The sequence below is a fragment of the Taudactylus pleione genome, unplaced genomic scaffold, assembly GCF_031769625.1.
Source record: "Taudactylus pleione unplaced genomic scaffold, aTauple2 ptg000473l, whole genome shotgun sequence".
NCBI classification, from domain to species: domain Eukaryota; kingdom Metazoa; phylum Chordata; class Amphibia; order Anura; family Myobatrachidae; genus Taudactylus; species Taudactylus pleione.
In genome coordinates, this window is record NW_028284875.1 from 11977501 (window position 1) to 11997237 (window position 19737).

General features: G+C 43.1%; 1 protein-coding gene across 1 annotated transcript; it reads left to right on the forward strand.

Annotated features, from left to right (window-relative positions):
* The first annotated feature begins 3346 nt into the window (after positions 1 to 3346).
* LOC148503981 (protein kinase C delta type-like) lies at positions 3347 to 13101 on the forward strand. Its single transcript, XM_088448949.1, has 7 exons — positions 3347 to 3421; positions 3617 to 3708; positions 4546 to 4608; positions 5252 to 5390; positions 9960 to 10103; positions 10752 to 10880; positions 12958 to 13101. Exons 2-7 carry the CDS (start codon positions 3629 to 3631, stop codon positions 13099 to 13101), a joined length of 699 nt encoding a protein of 232 aa, XP_088305075.1. The 5' UTR covers positions 3347 to 3421; positions 3617 to 3628.
* The last annotated feature ends 6636 nt before the right edge of the window (positions 13102 to 19737 follow it).

Below are 19737 nucleotides of genomic sequence, written 5' to 3' on the forward strand. Positions count from 1 at the left end.
ACGGGCAAACGGTCGCTCCGGGTCTCGTACCAAAGGGGGTGTGCTGTCGATGTTGAGTGATAGCACGCCCCCTTTGGTGGGCGGGCAGGGGGCGTGGCTGCCCAGACGGAGGCGTTCCCATGGGAACGCCTACCGTCTGGGACCGGCCCCACTGACATCACAAGTGATGTCAGTGGGAGTGCTTTCGGCTCTGTTAGAGACGAAAGCACTCTGGGGCTTGCCGCAACAAGACCCTACCACAAGGGTCTCGTCACAAGCCCGAAAGGTTCTTCAAGCCCGATGGTTCTTCCTGGCCACTCGCTATAGCTGTGGGTGGTCACCCACAGCTATGCGAGCGGCCAGGAGGCCGCTCTAAAAAACAAGAAGGCCGGCCCTGATTCAGAGCAAGCACTCTGTCAGAGCGTCCGGCTCTGAATCAGGGCCTGTGTGCACCACACACCCTGCACCCATTGTAGATACATCAATGCATCAGACAGTTTCTGATATCAACAGACTGTCCAAAGTTATTCCGGATGTACTGTACTAATTATAGCTGCTTATAGGATTTATTGCAAAAAAGCATTCAATGCAGGTTTAAATTCTGTTAAGGAGTTCCACAGGTTAATCACTTACAGTGAAGAAAACCTTCCCAGATGCTGGATGGTTTTAGTATGGGGGGAGAGTTCAACCAAGTTCCAGTGTGTGCCACCAAAAGGGACATGGTGATAAGTCATGGAGGGGGCACACTCATGTCTCGGGACATTCATACATATATCACTAACAATTATCCAATATCACCATGTAAATAATTACCTGTCTGTATTACCTGACAGTAGACTGTCTGATGGGCTAGGTCCCACAGGACAATCTGGGTCAGAGGACAGAAGCTGCCATCAGTAGCAGCAAGCTGACACAGGAAACAATGGGGGAGATGTATGAAGTGTCAAAACGGCATCAGCGCACATTATGTCTGCAGATACCGCTTCTCCCCAATGTATTACCGGAGGGGTTTGGTGGTAAATGACAGGGGTGCTATGCGCCCCTGGCATTACGGTGCTGCTATCTACAAGATAGCAGCGCCGATAGCCTGGGCAATGTATAAACGGTCAGTTTGCCTGACCATTACGCCTGCTGTATCTGTCGCTATCGACAGCTACAGCCTGGCGATGCCCTATCCCCACAGCAGGGACAGTGCTGTCCCGGCTGCGATGGCTGCACGTGGGATCTCACAATACTTGCGAGATCCCGCGCATGCTCAGTGCAGCCAGCCGGGACTAAGACACAGCGCATTAGTACTAGGCTGATGCGCTGTGTACTCAGACAGGTAGCGCCGGAGGGGAGTTTACACTCCCCCACTCCGGCCGACGAGATGTTCATACATCTCATCATTAATGGTTCCTGCTTCACCTCAGTAAAGAGGCACGTTAAGTGCCGCTATAATACCTCCCCAATATGCTATGATCTCACTCATACTCACCCAGATAACAGGGAACAGACAGACATCATTACTAGTATAGAGGTGTAATTAGGTGACACAACGAAAGTACACTAAATTAAAACTAATTAGGGAATCCCTCAGTGTGTGGGGTTCTCCTTACTTGCAGAGCAGCCCATCCTACTATCAGCCAACCCTTGATCACACCGGTAGGCCCCTGCCACCACAAGTCAAGAGACCCCTGCACAATATTATTTCATACCCCTCCTAAATCAATGACTTCCCTCTCCCAGATCAGTTCACACATTCCTAAGATCACTTCATGACCCTCAGTCCAGATGAGTTTAGGTCTCCCCCCCTGATTATTTTAGGCCCTAAATGTAATTTTCATTCACCCTAAGTGGACCAGCCCAGCAATCTATTATGTGAATAAGATTATATAAGTGGACTAACTGACTGGGCCAAAGTGATACAATACAGTGGGAAATGCAGGATTTTGAAAGGGGGGTTTCCAAATCCTTGGTTACCGAACCATTGAAAAAAATCTAGCCACAAATAAATAGACAGACAGATAGATATATATACAGCTTACACAGGATTTAGAACCACTACGTACTATCCGGTGCAGACGGCGGTGTGTTTATTAGTGTGTAGTGTGGCCCGCAGGGTTTCTGGGTACTCAGAAATTCCCCTTCATGCGAGCCTGCAATGGGACACTAACCTGAGGTGCAAATACTTACCTGTGCTGATTTGAAATCCATTTTTCTTACATTAGCAGTTAATGACCCCCTTTTATCTGTATGGCTGTGTTTATGACATCTATCAACAGTATAATGACTACATTACTATTACATAAAGGTTTACTATAATACAATATTGTACATGCATTTTACATGTGCTTCTAACTCTGAATAATACATTTTACATTGTTTCTTTTTCTTGTGCCCATAAGGAGGAAGTGGTGTTCAGGAAGCTGCTCCTGGAGATACAGCCTCTATCTACATCCAGAGGCTGGCATTCTACCATCAACTGGGCCAGGGCAGCTTTGGGAAGGTAAATCATGTGTCTGTGGCTACTAAACTCAACTCAGGCAACAACTGTGTGACCCAGAACTTGTAGTCGTGGAGCATCATGAACATGTGAGTTAACACTGTATAGGTCTCCTCTGGTAAACCCCTGGAGGGTAGGTACAAGTGGAATTCTTTTATGTTGGATCATCATTAAACATCACCACAATGCAGTGGGGGGGAGGACTTAATTTATTATTATTATTATTATTATCAGTTATTAATATAGCGCACACATTCCACAGCGCTTTACAGAGAATATCTTACCATTCACATCTGTCCCTGCCCAAGTGGAGCTTACAATCTATATTCCCACACGCACATACACACTATGGTCAATTTTTTTTGTGGGGAGCCAGTTAACCTACCAGTATGTTTTTGGAGTGTGGGAGGAAACCGGAGTACCCGGAGTAAACCCACAAAATCACAGGGAGAATATACAAACTCTGCACAGTTAAGGCCGTGGTGGGAATCGAACCCATGACCTCAGTGCTGTGAGGCAGTAACGCTAACCATTACACCTTCTGTGCTGCCCACTTAATGATAGTAAGCCTCCAAATCGGAAGGTTGAGTAAGCCTGAGTAAGCCTCCAAATCGGGAGGTTCATCTACAATCCTGTAAGCCTGGGAAAATTCTGGAGTCTCATTCCTTTAATGAAACTGGTAATACAAAATACACTTACCTCTAAATATACTGAGCTACCTGGGTGCTTGTAGAGGTATTATAATGTAAGTATACATATCATTGTGTATGTCTCTAACTCCTGTAGGTCCTGCTGGCGGAGAACTCTCTGACTGGTCAGCGGCTGGCAGTGAAGATCGTCCGAAAGAGAGATCTGCCACTGGAGGACAGGGAGCAGGTGTTGGTGGAGCGCAGGGTGCTAGAGGTTGCGTCTGGTAGCGCCTTCCTCATCCATGGACATCTTGCCTTCCAGACCACGGTACAGTGTATTTCTTATTAGACAAGGATCATTAGTTAGGATTCTTCATTTATTTTTGCACATCTAACATAAATACAGGTTTTATGTCTTATTGGGTAATAATGTTACTAAGAGTTAGTATGCTCACTCGAAGTTGTTGCCATGTTCTCCTAAGAGAATGTATTATATGACTATTGTGTGTGTCCAATCAAACAGAACCACCTTTTCATGGGTCTGGAATATGCAAGTGGCGGGGACTTCCATCAGTTCCTGCAGAGGAAAGGCTGCTTGGACATCACCAGCGCAACGTAAGGACCTCACATAGAATAGACATGTTCTAAAATGAATAGTAACAGTGTATACATTCCGTCGTGGATGAGACTGATACAGGGACGTATTTATAATGGGTGCGGGGAACACGGGCCCCTGGGTCCAGGAGGGCCCCGCACTGCACACACTGCACTCATAATATTAGTTACCTCTCCGGAGTCCCACGTCGGCGCGGGGGTCCAGCGCTGTAAAACGACTGGAAAATGGCTGCGGTGGCCATTTTCCCATTGTTTGCGCATGCGCAGTATAGGGAAAATGGCCGCCGCGGCCATTTTCCCGGTGACCTGTGCATACATTACAGACTCTGGGCACACTCTAGTGCCCAGAGTCTATAACTCTGGCGCTGGGCGCGCACAGCTCAGTGCGCTGCCGGCCGCCGGATGGAGAGGAGGGGGCCTGTGTTGGAGACTGCACACGGACCCCCTCCTCTCTAGAAACGTCCCTTGACTGATACATCGTACAGATCGTGCAGTATGTAAGCCCGCCCCATTGTACGCGAATGTCTTTCATCACATTTTCCTATTGGCTGTTCTGCACAGCAGATGGGATGATGCAATAAATGACGCCATGCTGCTACATACAGAATGTAGTGATATATCGCACCTTCATACACCGGATCATGCAGTATGTATGGTGTGTGCGAAGTATCGTTACATCACGCTGTTTCATTGCTGGGTACACACATTACATAGCATGTACCCAGCTGAAGAGTGAGATGATAGATAGAGCAGGATCCTCTATTAGCATATTCGTGATAACAGGTTTTTTACCTATTTCTAATATTGATATGTTACATTTCCTTTCTTCTCTTTAAGTTTCTACGCAGCTGAGATCACATGTGGTGTACAATACCTGCACGCTAAGGGTATCATCCATCGGTAATTATACTAATAATACCATTTTCCTACACAAACAGGTCATAGTGATGTGCACCTTCTAACTATGGGCCTGATTCAAAAGATGGACGCTAGTGCGATCGCAGCTGTGATTTTGTAAGCAACGCAACTGCAAAAATATGCTAATGATTCCAAAGATCGCCCGAGAATAAGGAAACCCACTGCTGCCTTCTTACATGTGTATGACATCGCTTACCTGCGTAAATGTCAGTAACATCAACGCACATCGAGAGGCCTTCTCGCCCTTGCGGCAGGTCTGACCAGCTGCAGACTCGGCAGCTCTCCTGACATAGGGTTCTCATACTGCGTAGGAGATTGCAAGGGCTAATTTATGCATGCCCATATAACGGTGTTCAAACGGTCAGACATGCCTGCGTTTTTCTGACCACCCCCCGATACCACCCCCAAATGCTGACTACCTGTCACTCACTTTGCAAGTGGATCCTCTGTGCATCCGTAATCACAATGCAATCGCTGCGCACATACAGTGTGACTTAAACGCATGCGCACTGATAAACAATCGCTTGATCTGCTTCCGTAATTGGCATTGCGTTCATCTCTAAATCATGTATATATTTCTCACTAGACAAAACAGTTAACATTTATTACAAATCTTTCTATTTAGAGACCTAAAACCAGAGAACATCCTGATGGCAGAGTCTGGTCATCTTAAAATTGCTGACTTCGGTCTGGCAATTGATAACATCTTTGGTGACCAGACTGCCACAGAATATGCTGGAACTCCTGGATATATTGCTCCAGAGGTGAGGTGTAAAATATATTATTACTGTTTTCTGAGCACATAATGTACTGATAGCAATGTGCTTAATAGATCTGAGCAGGGGCGTAACTAGAACTTTGTGAGCACCATAGCAAAATTTTTAAGGAGCCCCCCATTCATGTTATGCCACAGTTGTACTTCTTTTAAACATTATGCCACACAGTTGTATTGCCCTTATATATTATGCCCCACAGTAGTAGTGCCCCTTATACATTTTTCCCCACAGTAGTGCCCCTTACACATTATGCCACACACAGTAATGCCATTTATAACACATTATATCCCATAGTAATGCCACACACAATACTGCCCCTTACCTAGGCTATTATGTCACCCCCACTCCCCTCTAGCAACCTTCCTGTGTCCAGCTGGGAGCATCTCACCTCCCCATTGTGTCCTTCCACCAGCCTCTATTTTTGTGTACCCTCGTGAATATGGTGTCGGGTTGCCAGCACCTGTATGCAGCCGCAGCCATAGGGAAACAGCGCTGATGAATCACAACTTGTGGACCAGCAGCCAATCAGCAGCAGCTGCTGGTCCGCGAGTTCCTATTGGCTCGCGACCGGTGCCTGATTAAAAATGACATCAGCGCTGTTACTCAAGAGCTGCCATGGCTAGATGCAGATGCTGGAGGCTCCAGGACTGGCAACAGAAAGCTCGGACCCAGTACACTGATGTCTCTGGGAATGCCACCTTCTCACCCCTGATCTTGCACATCCCTTCCCTGCATGTGTGATATGTGAAGCATTATAATGTTAACTGAAAGATATACCAGCCTTTAAATAAAGTAAAGTACTCTATGATTTACCACACTGTCTCTCTGTCACTAATAATACAGGCTGTAGTTGTTGTCTGGCGTCTCTTGTAAGAGTCTTCTTGATGACAATGCTGAGGATGCCTCAGGGATAGGAGGGATGATGTCTACAGCCAGCCATCCTCAGTCCTCAGCCTCTCATCACTTTCCTCAAATTTAGCCTTTCATCACCTTTCTCAGCCTAGAAGCCCCCATCACCTTCCTACGTCCCCAGCTCCTTCACCTTCCTCTGCCTATAGCCCCTTTCATCTTCCTCTCCCCTCATCACCTTCTACCATCCCCAGCCCCCTTCACCTTCCTCTGCCCATAGCCCCTTTCATCTTCCTCTCCCTCCATCACCTTCCTCCATCCCCAGGCACCATTACCTTCCTCTGCCCCCAGCTCCTGTCACCTTCTGCCCCCAGCCCCCATCACCTTCCTCTGCCCCAGCCACTTTCATCTTCCTCTGCCCCCTTCACCTTCCTCTTTCCCCAGGGGCACCATCAATTTTCTCTGCCCCAGCCCCTGTCATCTTCTGCCCCGAGCCCCCATCACCTTCCTTTGCACCCAGCTCCCAAGACCTTCCTCTGCCCCTTCACCTTTGTCCATTTCCAGGGGCACCATCACCTTTCTTTGCCCCAGCCCGTCACCTTCTGCTCCCAGCCACCTTCACCTTTTGTCCCCGGCCCCTATGCCTTATCTTCTATCCCTAACTCCTCACCAGCGCAGTGGCGTAGCCTGTCTGATGGGCAGGGAAGACGTGCGGCGACGTGACCTATGACGTCACTGCATTGCTGACTTAAAGGTCATGCCTGGGCCAGAGCTGAGCCACCTGGAAGAGCCCAGCACTGCCTGGGCCAAGCTACAAGGGAGCTGGGGCTGGGCAGCGGCTATGGGTCCTGGCAGCTGCTGCCTGTAGGCTAGAACAATGAGTACGTTGTCCGTGGCACTCTTTTGTGCCCGCTATACCTCAGGGCCCCTCTGGACCTTGGGGCCAAAAAGGTAAAGTGAAAAAAAACTAGACAGGGTGCAGAGGGTTAATTGCGGAGCCGGCGGTTCCCCTAAGGCGTCGGGCTCTATAGCAAGCGCACCCTTGCATCCTCTATAGTTACGCCACTCAGGCGTAATGGGTGCAGGGTGTGCGGTGCACTCGGGCTCCCCGGTCCAGGGGGGCCCACGCCGCACACCCTGCACCCATATTTCTAAAACTTACCTCTCTGAAGTCCTGCATCTGGTCTCCCAGTGCTGTTCAAATGCCGGAAAAAGGCTGCCGTGGGCATTTTTCTGGCATTTTGCGCTGTGAGGAAAACGCTGAGAAAATGGAGGCTGCACCATTTCCATGGTGATCTGCACAAGCGCAATAGATCCTCGGCACACTCTAGTGGCCAGAGTCTATTGATTCTGCGGTGGTCGGCCAGCAGAGTGAGAGGAGGGGTCCGTGACGGGGGTATACAATCGGGAAACCAACTGCCTTAATACCGGCAGCTGGCTTCCCGACTATCACATCCCGGTGAGGGTGAAATGCCGGGCGTCTAGATGTAGACGCCTGACATTTCCCTGACGCTGGGAGACCGGCCCCCAGCATCCCGATCGAAGGGATGCTGTGCGCCGCGAGCGGACAGCCGAGGGGAGGAGGGTTAGGTTTAGGACACCCAGGGGGGATTTAGGTTTAGGCACCCCCGAGAGGGTTAGGGTTACGCTAGAGGGAGGGAGGGTTAGGGTTAGGCACCCCCGGGGGGGACTTAGGGTTAGGCACCCCCCCCCCCCGGAGACTTAGGTTTAGGCAGTGGGGAAAGGGGGTTAGGCACTTAGAGGGGGGAATTAGGGTTCGGCACTTGAGGGGGAGGTTAGGGTTAGGCACCCCTAAGGAGGGTTAGGGGATAGGAGGTTAGGTTAGTTTATACTTACCTTAGCGACAATCGGGATTTCCAGCGCTGTCAGGCTTCCACTGCCGGCCTCTGCTCATCTGTCGGCCAGGCGCTGCCGGGAATCGAACCTCCAGGGCAATGTGATCGGCGGTATTTCATACCGATTCCGTGACGGGGGATGCACACGGGCCTCCTCCTCTCTAAAGACGCCCCTGACACCACTGGATCTGAGTAGGTCTTTAAGGAGCTTTAAAATTTATATCAACATTTCATAGATACAAAATGAGCACATACTGTATTTCTACTAAGCTTCATGTAGAACTCAATATACAGGTCTAATAATGACAAATAAGTAATGTTAGTAACTTACATCAGTTGCACAATGTCAGCCTACTGTGGTATATATAGAATTTATGGTGACTGACAATGCGATATGTAATTTACTACACAAGTCAGGAAGACAGCATACTACTATAGCTGAGCACCTTCTTCCCCTAACAATAAATACTCAATGTAATAGTAGTGGAAGAAAATTACTTTATATAAATACACAAAGTACAACGGTCACTGTAATATACAGTAATATACAGTATTGCCAGCAGGGGTTGTTATTTATTCAGCACTATGTGATGGACTTTTTTGAAAACATGGCAAAATCCAGTAAGAAACTCTTATTATGTGCTGAATAACCAGCTATTCTGACAATCACATTATCTACATTCGTATAAAACATAAATGCAGAATTGGTCACAAAATGGGCACAATTTTAACTTAAATAGCACATAGACAATGGGCCTATTACTGCACATATGCTGAGCCGTACAGCCCTGTACCAGCAGCATGTGCTCCGGCTTATGCCTGGCATATCTCACATACACTTATTACATTTGTAATAGAAAGAAAAGAAATGGGTATAAAACATACAAATAACATATTATGGGCCTGATACAGAGGGGGAACTAGCCGCGTCTTTTGGCAGTTGCCTGTCTATGACTTTATGCAAATACCGCTACAAAGTCTTTCCCTGGAGTACATCCTTGTGTATGAGCACATATAGGTGCTGTAATACTACTTGCTGCATCTGTAGTCATCTCCATCAGTTACACCATGGAAACTTACACCTGCCCTATGGCATGTACAGATTGTCAGAGTATGGTCTCCACACTGACTGACTGAGCATCATGTACACAAACACGTCAGCCACACTCCCATAACATGCCCATAAGATGGACCATACCCATGCCTCTGTTTAGCCACCTCCCAGTCGCCAGGAATGCCAATTACTTTTCCAAGACATTTATGATGCCATGCGCCTCAATTACAACAGCACCTTTGTGTGTACACACTGTATAACGCTTGCACCATAGGAGTTTTAGGGATTTTTGGGCACACGCAATAGCAAAAAATTGCTGAACTCAGTGAACGTTGGCATTGCATCTGATTCAGAATCAGGCCCTATATGTCCTTTCAGCATAAGTGGTGCATTCGCTATTATCCAATGACAAGTGGGTCACTAGTGCTGGTGATGGCACTGCTTGTACCCCCTAGCTAAGGCCCTGAGTGTTAGACTCACTGAAACCTGCACTGGTACATATGCGTACGCCCGCTGTTCTCAGCACGCGAATAGTGAATTAAGGCAAGATTGGATGTGCATACTGGCATAGTGCTCACTCTGCATCAATCCCAAATAGATTCAAATGGCTGAATTCAATTAGCCCTGAGGTCCACCTGAGGAAGTCACATCCGTAACTAAATTCTGCCCAAAGTGTTACCTCAGGAAACTGGTGGGAAGATAACAGCAAGATACTAATGCCAGTGAGACACAGACACATGGGCTATAGTAATAATCTAATGATAGAGTAACAATGTGCTATATTATCTCCTATGGTAGATGCTGGCGGAGAAGGAGTACAACGCTGGAGTGGATTGGTACTCATTTGGTGTCATCATCAACCAAATGATTACCGGAACTTCTCGTTACCATCCCAGAGGGTTTCCCAAGGCAGGAGCTGTGGCTAAAGACATCATTAAGCAGGTAAATAAATAAGACTTGTGAATCCATATTATGGAATTCTGCTCTACAATACTTAAATCTTAATAGGTTTAGGCGTAACTAGGTATTTGAAGGACCCATAGCAAAAGTTTGTAAAGGTCCCCTATGTACCACCCAATGGTGAAAAATGCATATAACACATGTAAGGTTGCCAAGGAAGATGGGCTCCCCTCAGCTCTAAGCCCAATAGCAGCTGCACCCCTTGCACCTATGGTAGTTATGCCCATGCTTGGGTACTAATTATAGTAGGTGGTGCAATGGCAGCATTATGGGTCACTGCATATTGCAGTAAAGCATAATGTAGTATGTAGTTGCATCTGCATTTATCAATTCACGAGAATCACTCTTGTTAAATAGGATAAAGCAAAAAACCCAGAGAAAAGGGTTATCACTGCCATAGATTTACTAGGTCTTACATGGAAGATTACTAGTGGCTCCGCAGAAACACTTTCTTATCAGGATATTATAGCTATTTACCATTACCCTCTGGCCTTTGGGGCACATTATAACCCATGCAGGTTTATAGTTACGTTGCCTGGCAGCACAAACCTTATACACACCATCTTATACCCACATAAACACCTCAGTGCTATATGACAGAAACCTATATTTTATTCTTTTTTATTCCAGCTCCTGTGTAAAAATCCTTCCAGACGTTTGGGTGTCAACGGAAACATCCGCCAGCATCGTTTGTTCCAGCGTATTGATTGGGTCTCGCTGGAAGCCCTTAGCATTCCACCACCACATGTCCCTGACCCAGTAAGTATAGGATAAAGCAGTTTTGCCCAATAAATGCATTAAAAGACAATAAGGGTCATTTACAAATATGGAAAGATAAAGGTCTCAAAAACAAGCATAATGTTGTGATGAGAGGACATGACTTAGCCTATCCACATGGCGATCACTGTGGTATTACTTCCTTTATTTAGCTAATGAAAAAACTGCACCGCACATTGCACCCGTATGTAATAAGAGATTTCACGAATGTTGAAATGTTTAAAAGTGCTTTATGGAAGGGAAATTGCACAATTAGGGGCACTTGTCAGTGTGCAGGTGCGGGTTTTCTGCTATTCAATTAGGTGCGTGTTTTGTTTTTTTTGCACGCCGGGAGGTTTTTAGTCTTGAACCTCCAGAAGAGCAAGCGTGATTTTTCCTAAAATTGTTAATTTTAGGAAAAATCATTGGGACTTGCTCTGGCACCCCGGCGGCACCCCCCCCCTAGGACTACTTAAGCAATTGGAAGTTTCCAATTAGCTTAATTAGTCCATAATTATTACCTTCGGCAGCACTGTCTTCTTCATCCAGCGTTGGGAGTCTGCTTTTCTGCAGCAGGGTGAGTATGTCAGTGTGTGTGTGTGGTGTTTGTAACTGTGTATGAGTGAGTGAGTGTGTGTATGAGTGTGTGTGTGCCCCCCTAGTGTCCCTGTGGCCCCAGGAATGGGCACTGGGAGAACTACATCTCCCAGCAGCCCTTGCCCCTCCCATCAGCCCCTGAAGCCTCCCAGGAGCTCCCGGGACTCCCAGCAGCCCCCTCTCCAGTAAGAAGAGAGAGGGGAAGCCATCGGGAGATGCAGAGACCACCGGAGAACCCCAGCCAGGTAGGTGAAGATTTATTTTTTTTACGCGCTGCGGGGTTTTCATAGGTGGCACAGGCTCAGCAAAATGGGACAGCTGGAGTTTGGAAAATGTCTGTTCTGATGAATCTCGATTTCGGTTTCATCATACAGGTGGTAGCGTCAGAATTTATCAAAAACAACTTCAATATGTGGATTCATACTTAATTGTTAATGGTTCAGGCTGCTGGTGGTGGTGTAATGGTGTGGGGAAAGTTTTATTACAAACATGCCAAAGCCTAAATGAGTATTGTTACTGACGATATAAATATCTTTATGGCCACAGTCTACCCATCTTCCAATGGTTACTTCCAGCAGCATGATGTGCCATGTCGCAGAGGCAACCTCCAGCTGGTGCCACAAATATGACAATGAGATCTGTCTACCTCAATCTCATCCACAGTCACCAGATCTCAATCCAATACAGCAGCTTTCTGATGTGATACAATGTGAGATTCACAGCAAATCTGCAGCAACTGTGTGATTCTATCATGTGCACATAGGCCAGAGGCCCTGATTCAGAGCCGGACGCTCTGACAGAGCTCTCGCTCTGAATCAGGGCCGGGCTATTTTTTTTAGAACGGCCTCCTGGCCGCTCGCATAGCTGTGGGTGACCACCCACAGCTATAGCAAGCTGCCAGGAAGATGTGTGTGGTAGGGTCTCGTTGCTGCAAGCCCTAGAGAGATTTCGTCTTTAACAGAGCCGAAATCTCTCGTCAGTGGGTCCGGCCCCAAACGGTGGCGTTGACATGGGAACGCCTCTGTTTGGGCAGCCACTCCCCCGGCCCGTCCACCAAAGGGGGTGTGCTGTCACTCAACATCGACAGCATGCCCCCTTTGTTGCGAGACCCGGAGCCACGGAGTGCTAGAAAAGTGTATCTAATAAAAGAAAGATATAATAGGTATGTACTAGAAAAGTGTACCTAATAAAAGAAAGATAGAATTTATATCTGCTATTTATATTTAGAGATGGGGCAGTAGCACATAATACTAGCAGGACAGGTGTCTGGTAACTTGGTGAATAGGCGTAAGTCTGCTTGTTAGTATTTTTAGCCTTGATTTATATCAAATATCTCATGGCTCATTACACTGCAACAGCTGGAAACATTAAAGTACAGCAGAAGCACATGTTACACTAGTCTGTGGTATCAGAGGACCCATAGATATATGGATTTATTCAGGTTTAGTGACATGGATGATCATTTGTTTCTTGTTCTCTCTAGCCCACCATAGAACACAGCTCCCAAAGTTTTAACATCCAGAAGATGGAAGCAGCAGAGGCTCGGAGAAAACCACCAAGAGCATTGGACCAGGAGCTTTTCAGAGGGTTCTCCTATGTGGGCTCCAACTTGAGGACCTTCCCCTAAACACCCATTTTCCAACAGCAAGGAGCAAGATGGCCACCCAAGAGTAACACCAGGATGATGGTTATAGAAAGAAGAGATGGTTTTAGTTTTTGTATTTATATATATATTTTTTGTATGTTACTGTCTATAGTGTATTTATAATTTAAGAGTAAAAATACACATTTTATTTTCTTATCTTCTGAGGTACTCTGAGAATGTGCTCTATGGATGGTGTCACCTCCCAGCAGAAACATAATGAGACTTCTCGCTGGATGAAGGAGGTAAATACTAAGAGGGTGACCCATAAATCTAAGGACTCATGTCTGTTGCTCAACATATCAGTTGATTGATACTGATACTAAAATAAAACTGTCTTTGAGTCTTTACTGTCAGCTGCTCTATGAATGTTTCCTAATTACATGATTCATACATAGCCATTGTTGTTCAGTAGATCTCTGTTGGCATTTTAATAAAGAGTACCCTCCATCCCTCAATCGCTATAATTAAAAATCAGACATATCCCTGATGGCATTATAATGTAGAGTACTCCCTTCCTTCCCAGTCTCTTGCTATCTGTCTATGGCCCTCATTCAGAGCCGCTCGTAAGCGGCAGTACGCTCGTTCCGAGCGATGTTTGCACATCTGCGCATGCGTACGGTTTTTAGTACGCATGCGCGAACCAGTCAGTGCGGCCGAAAATCGTTTGTACGCTATATAGCGAGTGCCTGCTATTTTGAGTGACAGAATGAGGCGTATGTGGGTGGTAACAGGGGAAGGTGCTTGAAAATGGGGAGTGGAGATCCGAACGCAGGCGTGCTTAAAGGTCAAAACGGGCGTTTTATGGGTGTGTATATTTAAAACAGCAGCGTCATTGACCACGTCACTGGGTTATTTTATAGCCAGAACTGCACGCAAATTTGTGGTAGCAAACACCAACCACAAGAATAGCGAGCAGTTCATACGCTGGTCGATGTACTCGATTAATCTAATAAATAGCGGACATGACGTAGGATGCGTGCGGCCAGGGGGCGTTTTTAACAAATAAACGAGCGTATGTTTTGCTCGTTCGTTCAGACTTAGAGGTGTGAACAGACTGCAATGTGCGTACGGATCATTTGAATAGCCACCCCTTGTTTTTAAACGAACGACCGCAAATAGCGAACGGCTCTGAATGAGGGCCTATGCCCTGTACAGGACAGATGACAGCATCCTGCACTCTGTTTCATGGGTAGTTCCAGACATTCACTTATTAAAGTATGGAGACAGCCAACTACTCTTACCAGCGCCATCCACCAATCAGTTTGCTACTGTGTAAAGCTGGGTATACACTGGAGTAATGTCGGGCCAATTTGCCATTTTGTAAACACAAATCATCTACCATCACTCAATGTGTGTGGGCAATTGCAAGCTCCAGCATTCGCTCGCGATGGTTGCTAGGTTTGATGTGCTGTACATCAAACCTAGCAAAATCGCTAGCTACCTGTAGTAAGTTAATGAAGGATGGAACAGTGATCGTTTCGTTGTTCATTAACTTATTCCAGTGTGTACGGGCAATCCCCATTCAAGGGCATTCGTTCCGATGTCAGAACGAAGACCCGTTGCTCAAATGTGTACTCAGTTTAAGATACTGTCACACAATGCACTTGGTGAAGGGGATGGCCTTCCCAATTAAGATCCGTGCCCACTCGCTATGTGATAAGACGTAATGCAGGACAGGGAAAGCATTCTCTCACATACTGATTAAATTAACAATAATATCTTGTGCATCCCCGTTTATAATTTTTTTTCTTTTTCTCATTATACAGCACTTCAGAGTCATGAAGAAGACGAGAAGAAAATGTTATTAATGTCTTTAGGATTTTAATATTTTCTACATTTATTATTGCTATTCTTGTTATTACTATTATCATTATTACTATTATTACCATCAATAAAATGAATACTATTTTTATTGTTAAGGGGAGGGGCTAAGGGGAGATTGTATAGGGAAGAGTTGGGGGGACCAGGGAAGTAGAAAGAATTACTTGTAATTTAAACTAATAATAATAATTAGAATAATAATAAAAACATCAAAGGAGTGTGACTGGCCGGCTATCTAGGGGTGGTGGAGGCCGGATTTTACATAAAACATAGTACTGTAAAACTAACAGTTTGTGTTTTATTTAAAAAAAAATTACAGCACATGAGTGTTACTTTCATTACGGTCATTATTATTATTATTATTAATAATAATATTAGTATTGCTATTAATTTTTATCATTATTATTTTTATTATTATTATTATTATTATTATTATTATTATTGTTACCATTCATATTATTACTTTTATTGTTACTATTTTTATTATTAAGGGGAGATTGAATAGGTGAGCAATGAGTCAGGAGGGACCAGGAGAGTAGATTGATTTACTTGTGGTTTAAACATAATATTAATAATAATAATAATAATAAAAACATTGTAGGAGTGTGACTGGCCGGCTATTTAGGGGTGGTGGAGGCCGGGTTTTAAATAAAACAGGGTACTGTGAAACTAACAGTTTGTGTTTTATTTAAAAAAATTGATTGTACATATGTGTTACTTTCATTATTGTCATTATTATTATTATTTTTATTATTTGTATGATGATTATTATTATTACTGTTATTATTACTAGTATTACTATTATTGTTCTTCTTGAAATTATTAGGGGCGAGTTTATGGACAGTTTGAATAGCGGATAATTTAGTTAGGAGGGGCCAGGGGAGTAGTGAGATTTACTTATTATTTAAACTAATAATAATTATAATAATAATAAAAACATCAAAGGCGTGTGACTGGCCGGCTATTTAGGGGTGGTGGAGGCCGAGTTTTAAATAAAACATGGTACTGTAAAACTAACAGTTTGTGTTTTATTTTAAAAAATGACAGTACATATTTGTTACTGTCATTATTTTAATTATTATTATTATTATTAATATTATTAGTATTGCTATTATTTTTATCGTTATTGTTATAATTATTTTATTTTTACTGTTATTCATATTATTACTATTATTGTTCTTAAAATTTTTACTATTTTTAGTTAAGGGGAGGGGTTAAGGGGAGATCAAATAGGTGAGAAATGAGTTATGAGGGACCAGAGGAGTAGATTGATTTGGGCAGCACAGACAGTGTAATTGTTAGCATTACTGCCTCACAGCACTGATGTCATGGGTTTTATTCCCACCTCGGCCCTAACTGTGTGGAGCTTGTATATCCTCCCTGTGCTTGCGTGATTTTACTCCGGTTTCCTCCCACACTCCAAAAATATACTAGTAGGCTAATTGGCTCCCCAAAAAAATAACCCTAGTGTGTGTGAGCATCTGGTAGGGAATATAGGGCCTGATTCAGACACGCTCGCGAGCGCACAGTGCTCACAAGCGGGTTGATGGTCCCCCACTGTGCATGCGCATGTCGGCTCTGGCGTGCACATGCACGAGACCCGGCCAGCGACGGGCGCTCCATCGCTACGGGTCTCGCACCAAAACAGGGCGGCTGTTGATTATGATTGACAACTCGCCCCATTTTAGAGGCGGGCGGGGGAGGTGGCTGGCCGAACGGAGGCGTTCCCAAAGGAACACCTGCTGTTTGGGGGCGGCCTCAGTAATTGAGCTTCCAGCTCTATTAGAGCTGGAAGCTCACTGGGGCTTGCAATGGACGAGACCCTACCACAAGGGTCTCGTCGCAAGCCCAATGGTCGCAACCATCACCTGGCCGCTCGCAAAAGCTGTGGGTGGTCACCCACGGCTTACCGAGCAGCCAGGAGGCCGACACAAAAAAAAAATAGTGCCGCCCTGATTCAGAGCGAGTGCTCAGAAAGAGCATCCGACTCTCAATCAGGGCCATAGATTGTAAGTTCTACTGGGGCAGGGACTGATGTGAATGGCCAAATATTCTCTGTAAAGCGCTGCAGAATATGTGTGTGCTATATAAATAACTGGTAATAAATAATAATAATAAAAACATGAAAGGAGTGTGACTGGCCGGCTATTTAGGGGAGGTGGAGGCCAGGTTTTAAATAAAACATAGTACTGCAAAACTAACAGTTGTGTTTTATTTAAAAAATAATGATAGTACATATCTGTATTACTTTCATTACTTTCATAAATATTATTATTTTTATTATCTTTATTATTATTTGTATGATTATTATTATTACTGTTATTATTCATATTATTATTATTGTTCTTCTTGAAATTATTGCTATTTTTATTGTTAAGGGGAGAGGTTAAGGGGAGATTTAATAGGGGATAAATTAGCAGGATCCAGGGGAGTAGTGAGATTTACTTGGTATCTAAACTAATAATAATAATTATAATAATAATAAAAACATCAAAGGAGTGTGACTGGCCGGCTATTTAGGGCTGGTGGAGGCCGAGTTTTAAATAAAACATGTAAAACTAACAGTTTGTGTTTTATTTAAAAAAAATGATGGTACATATTTGTTACTGTTGTTACTTTAATTATTATTATTAATATTATTAGTATTGCTATTATTTTTATCGCAGTTGTTGTTATTATTATTATTATCATTCATATTATTACTATTATTGTTCTTAAAATTTTTACTATTTTTATTGTTAAGGGGAGAGGTTGAATAGGTGAGAAATGAGTTAGGATGGACCAGAGGAGTAGATTGATTTTGGCAGCACAGACAGTGCAATTGTTAGTATTACTGCCTCACAGCACTAAGGTTGTGGGTTCAATTCCCACCTTGCCCCTAACTGTGGAGTTTGCATATTCTCCCTGTGCTTGTGTGGGTTTCCTCCCACAATCAAAAAATATACTGAAAGACTAATTGGATCCCAACAAAATTAACCCTAGTGTGTGCGAGCATGTGGTAGGGAATATAAATTGTAAGCTCCAACGGGGCAGGGACTGATGTGAATGGCCAAATATTCTCTATAAAGCGCTGCAGAATATGTGTGTGCTATATAAATAGCTGGTAATAAATAAATAATAATAAAAACATAAAAGGAGTGTGATTGGCCGGCTATTTAGGGGCGGTGGAGGCCGGGTTTTAAATAAAACATGGTACTGTAAAACGAACAGTTGTGTTTTATTTAAAAAATAATGATAGTACATATCTGAGTTACTTTCATTACTGTCATTATTATTATTATTATTTGTATAATTATTATTATTACTGTTATTATTCATATTATTATTATTATTGTTCTTGAAATTATTGCTATTTTTATTGTTAAGGGGAGAGGTTAAGGGGAGATTTAATAGGGGATAAATTAGCAGGATCCAGGGGAGTAGTGAGATTAACTTGGTATTTAAACTAATAATAATTATTATAATAATAATAAAAACATAAAAGGAGTGTGATTGGCCGGCTATTTAGGGGCGGTGGAGGCCGGGTTTTAAATAAAACATGGTACTGTAAAACGAACAGTTGTGTTTTATTTAAAAAATAATGATAGTACATATCTGAGTTACTTTCATTACTGTCATTATTATTATTATTATTTGTATAATTATTATTATTACTGTTATTATTCATATTATTATTATTATTGTTCTTGAAATTATTGCTATTTTTATTGTTAAGGGGAGAGGTTAAGGGGAGATTTAATAGGGGATAAATTAGCAGGATCCAGGGGAGTAGTGAGATTAACTTGGTATTTAAACTAATAATAATTATTATAATAATAATAAAAACATCAAAGGAGTGTGGCTGGTCGGCTATTTAGGGGTGGTGGAGGCCGAGTGTTAAATAAAACATGGTACTGTAAAACTAACAGTTTGTGTTTTATTTAAAAAAAATGACAGTACATTTTTGTTACTGTCATTACTTTAATTATTATTATTATTATTAATAATATTAGTAGTATTGCTATTATTTTTATCATTATTGTTATTATTATTGTTATCATTCATATTATTACTATTATTGTTCTTCAAATTTTTATTTTTTATTGTTAAGGGAAGATTGAATAGGTGAGAAATGGGTTAAGAGGGACCAGGGGAGTAGATTGATTTACTTGTTATTTACACTAATAATAATAATTATAATAATAAAAACATCAAAGGAGTGTGACTGGCCAGCTATTTAGAGGTGGTGGAGGACGGGTTTTAAATAAAACATGGTACTGTAAAACTAACAGTTTTTATTTTTTTTTAAATGATAGTACATATATGTGTTACTGTTGTTACTGTCATTATTACTATTATTATTATCATTATTTTTATGATTATTACTGTTATTATTCATATTATTAGTATTGTTCTTCTTGAAATGATTACTAATTTTATTGTTAAGGGGAGAGGTTATGGGGAGACTGAATAGCAGATAAATTAGGAGGGGCAGAGGAGTAGTGAGATTTACTTTTTATTTAAACTAATAATAATAATAATTATAATAATAATAAAAACATCAAAGGAGTGTGAATGGTCGACCATTTAGGGGTGGTGGTCGAGTTTTAAATAAAACACTGTACTATAAAACTAACAGTTTGTGTTTTATTTAAAAAAAATGACAGTACATATTTGTTACTCGTTACTGTCATTATTCTTATTAATAATATTAGTAGTATTGCTATTATTTTATCATCATTGTTATTATTTTTATTACTGTTATCATTAATATTCTTACTATTATTGTTCTACTTAAATTATTACTATTGCATATGC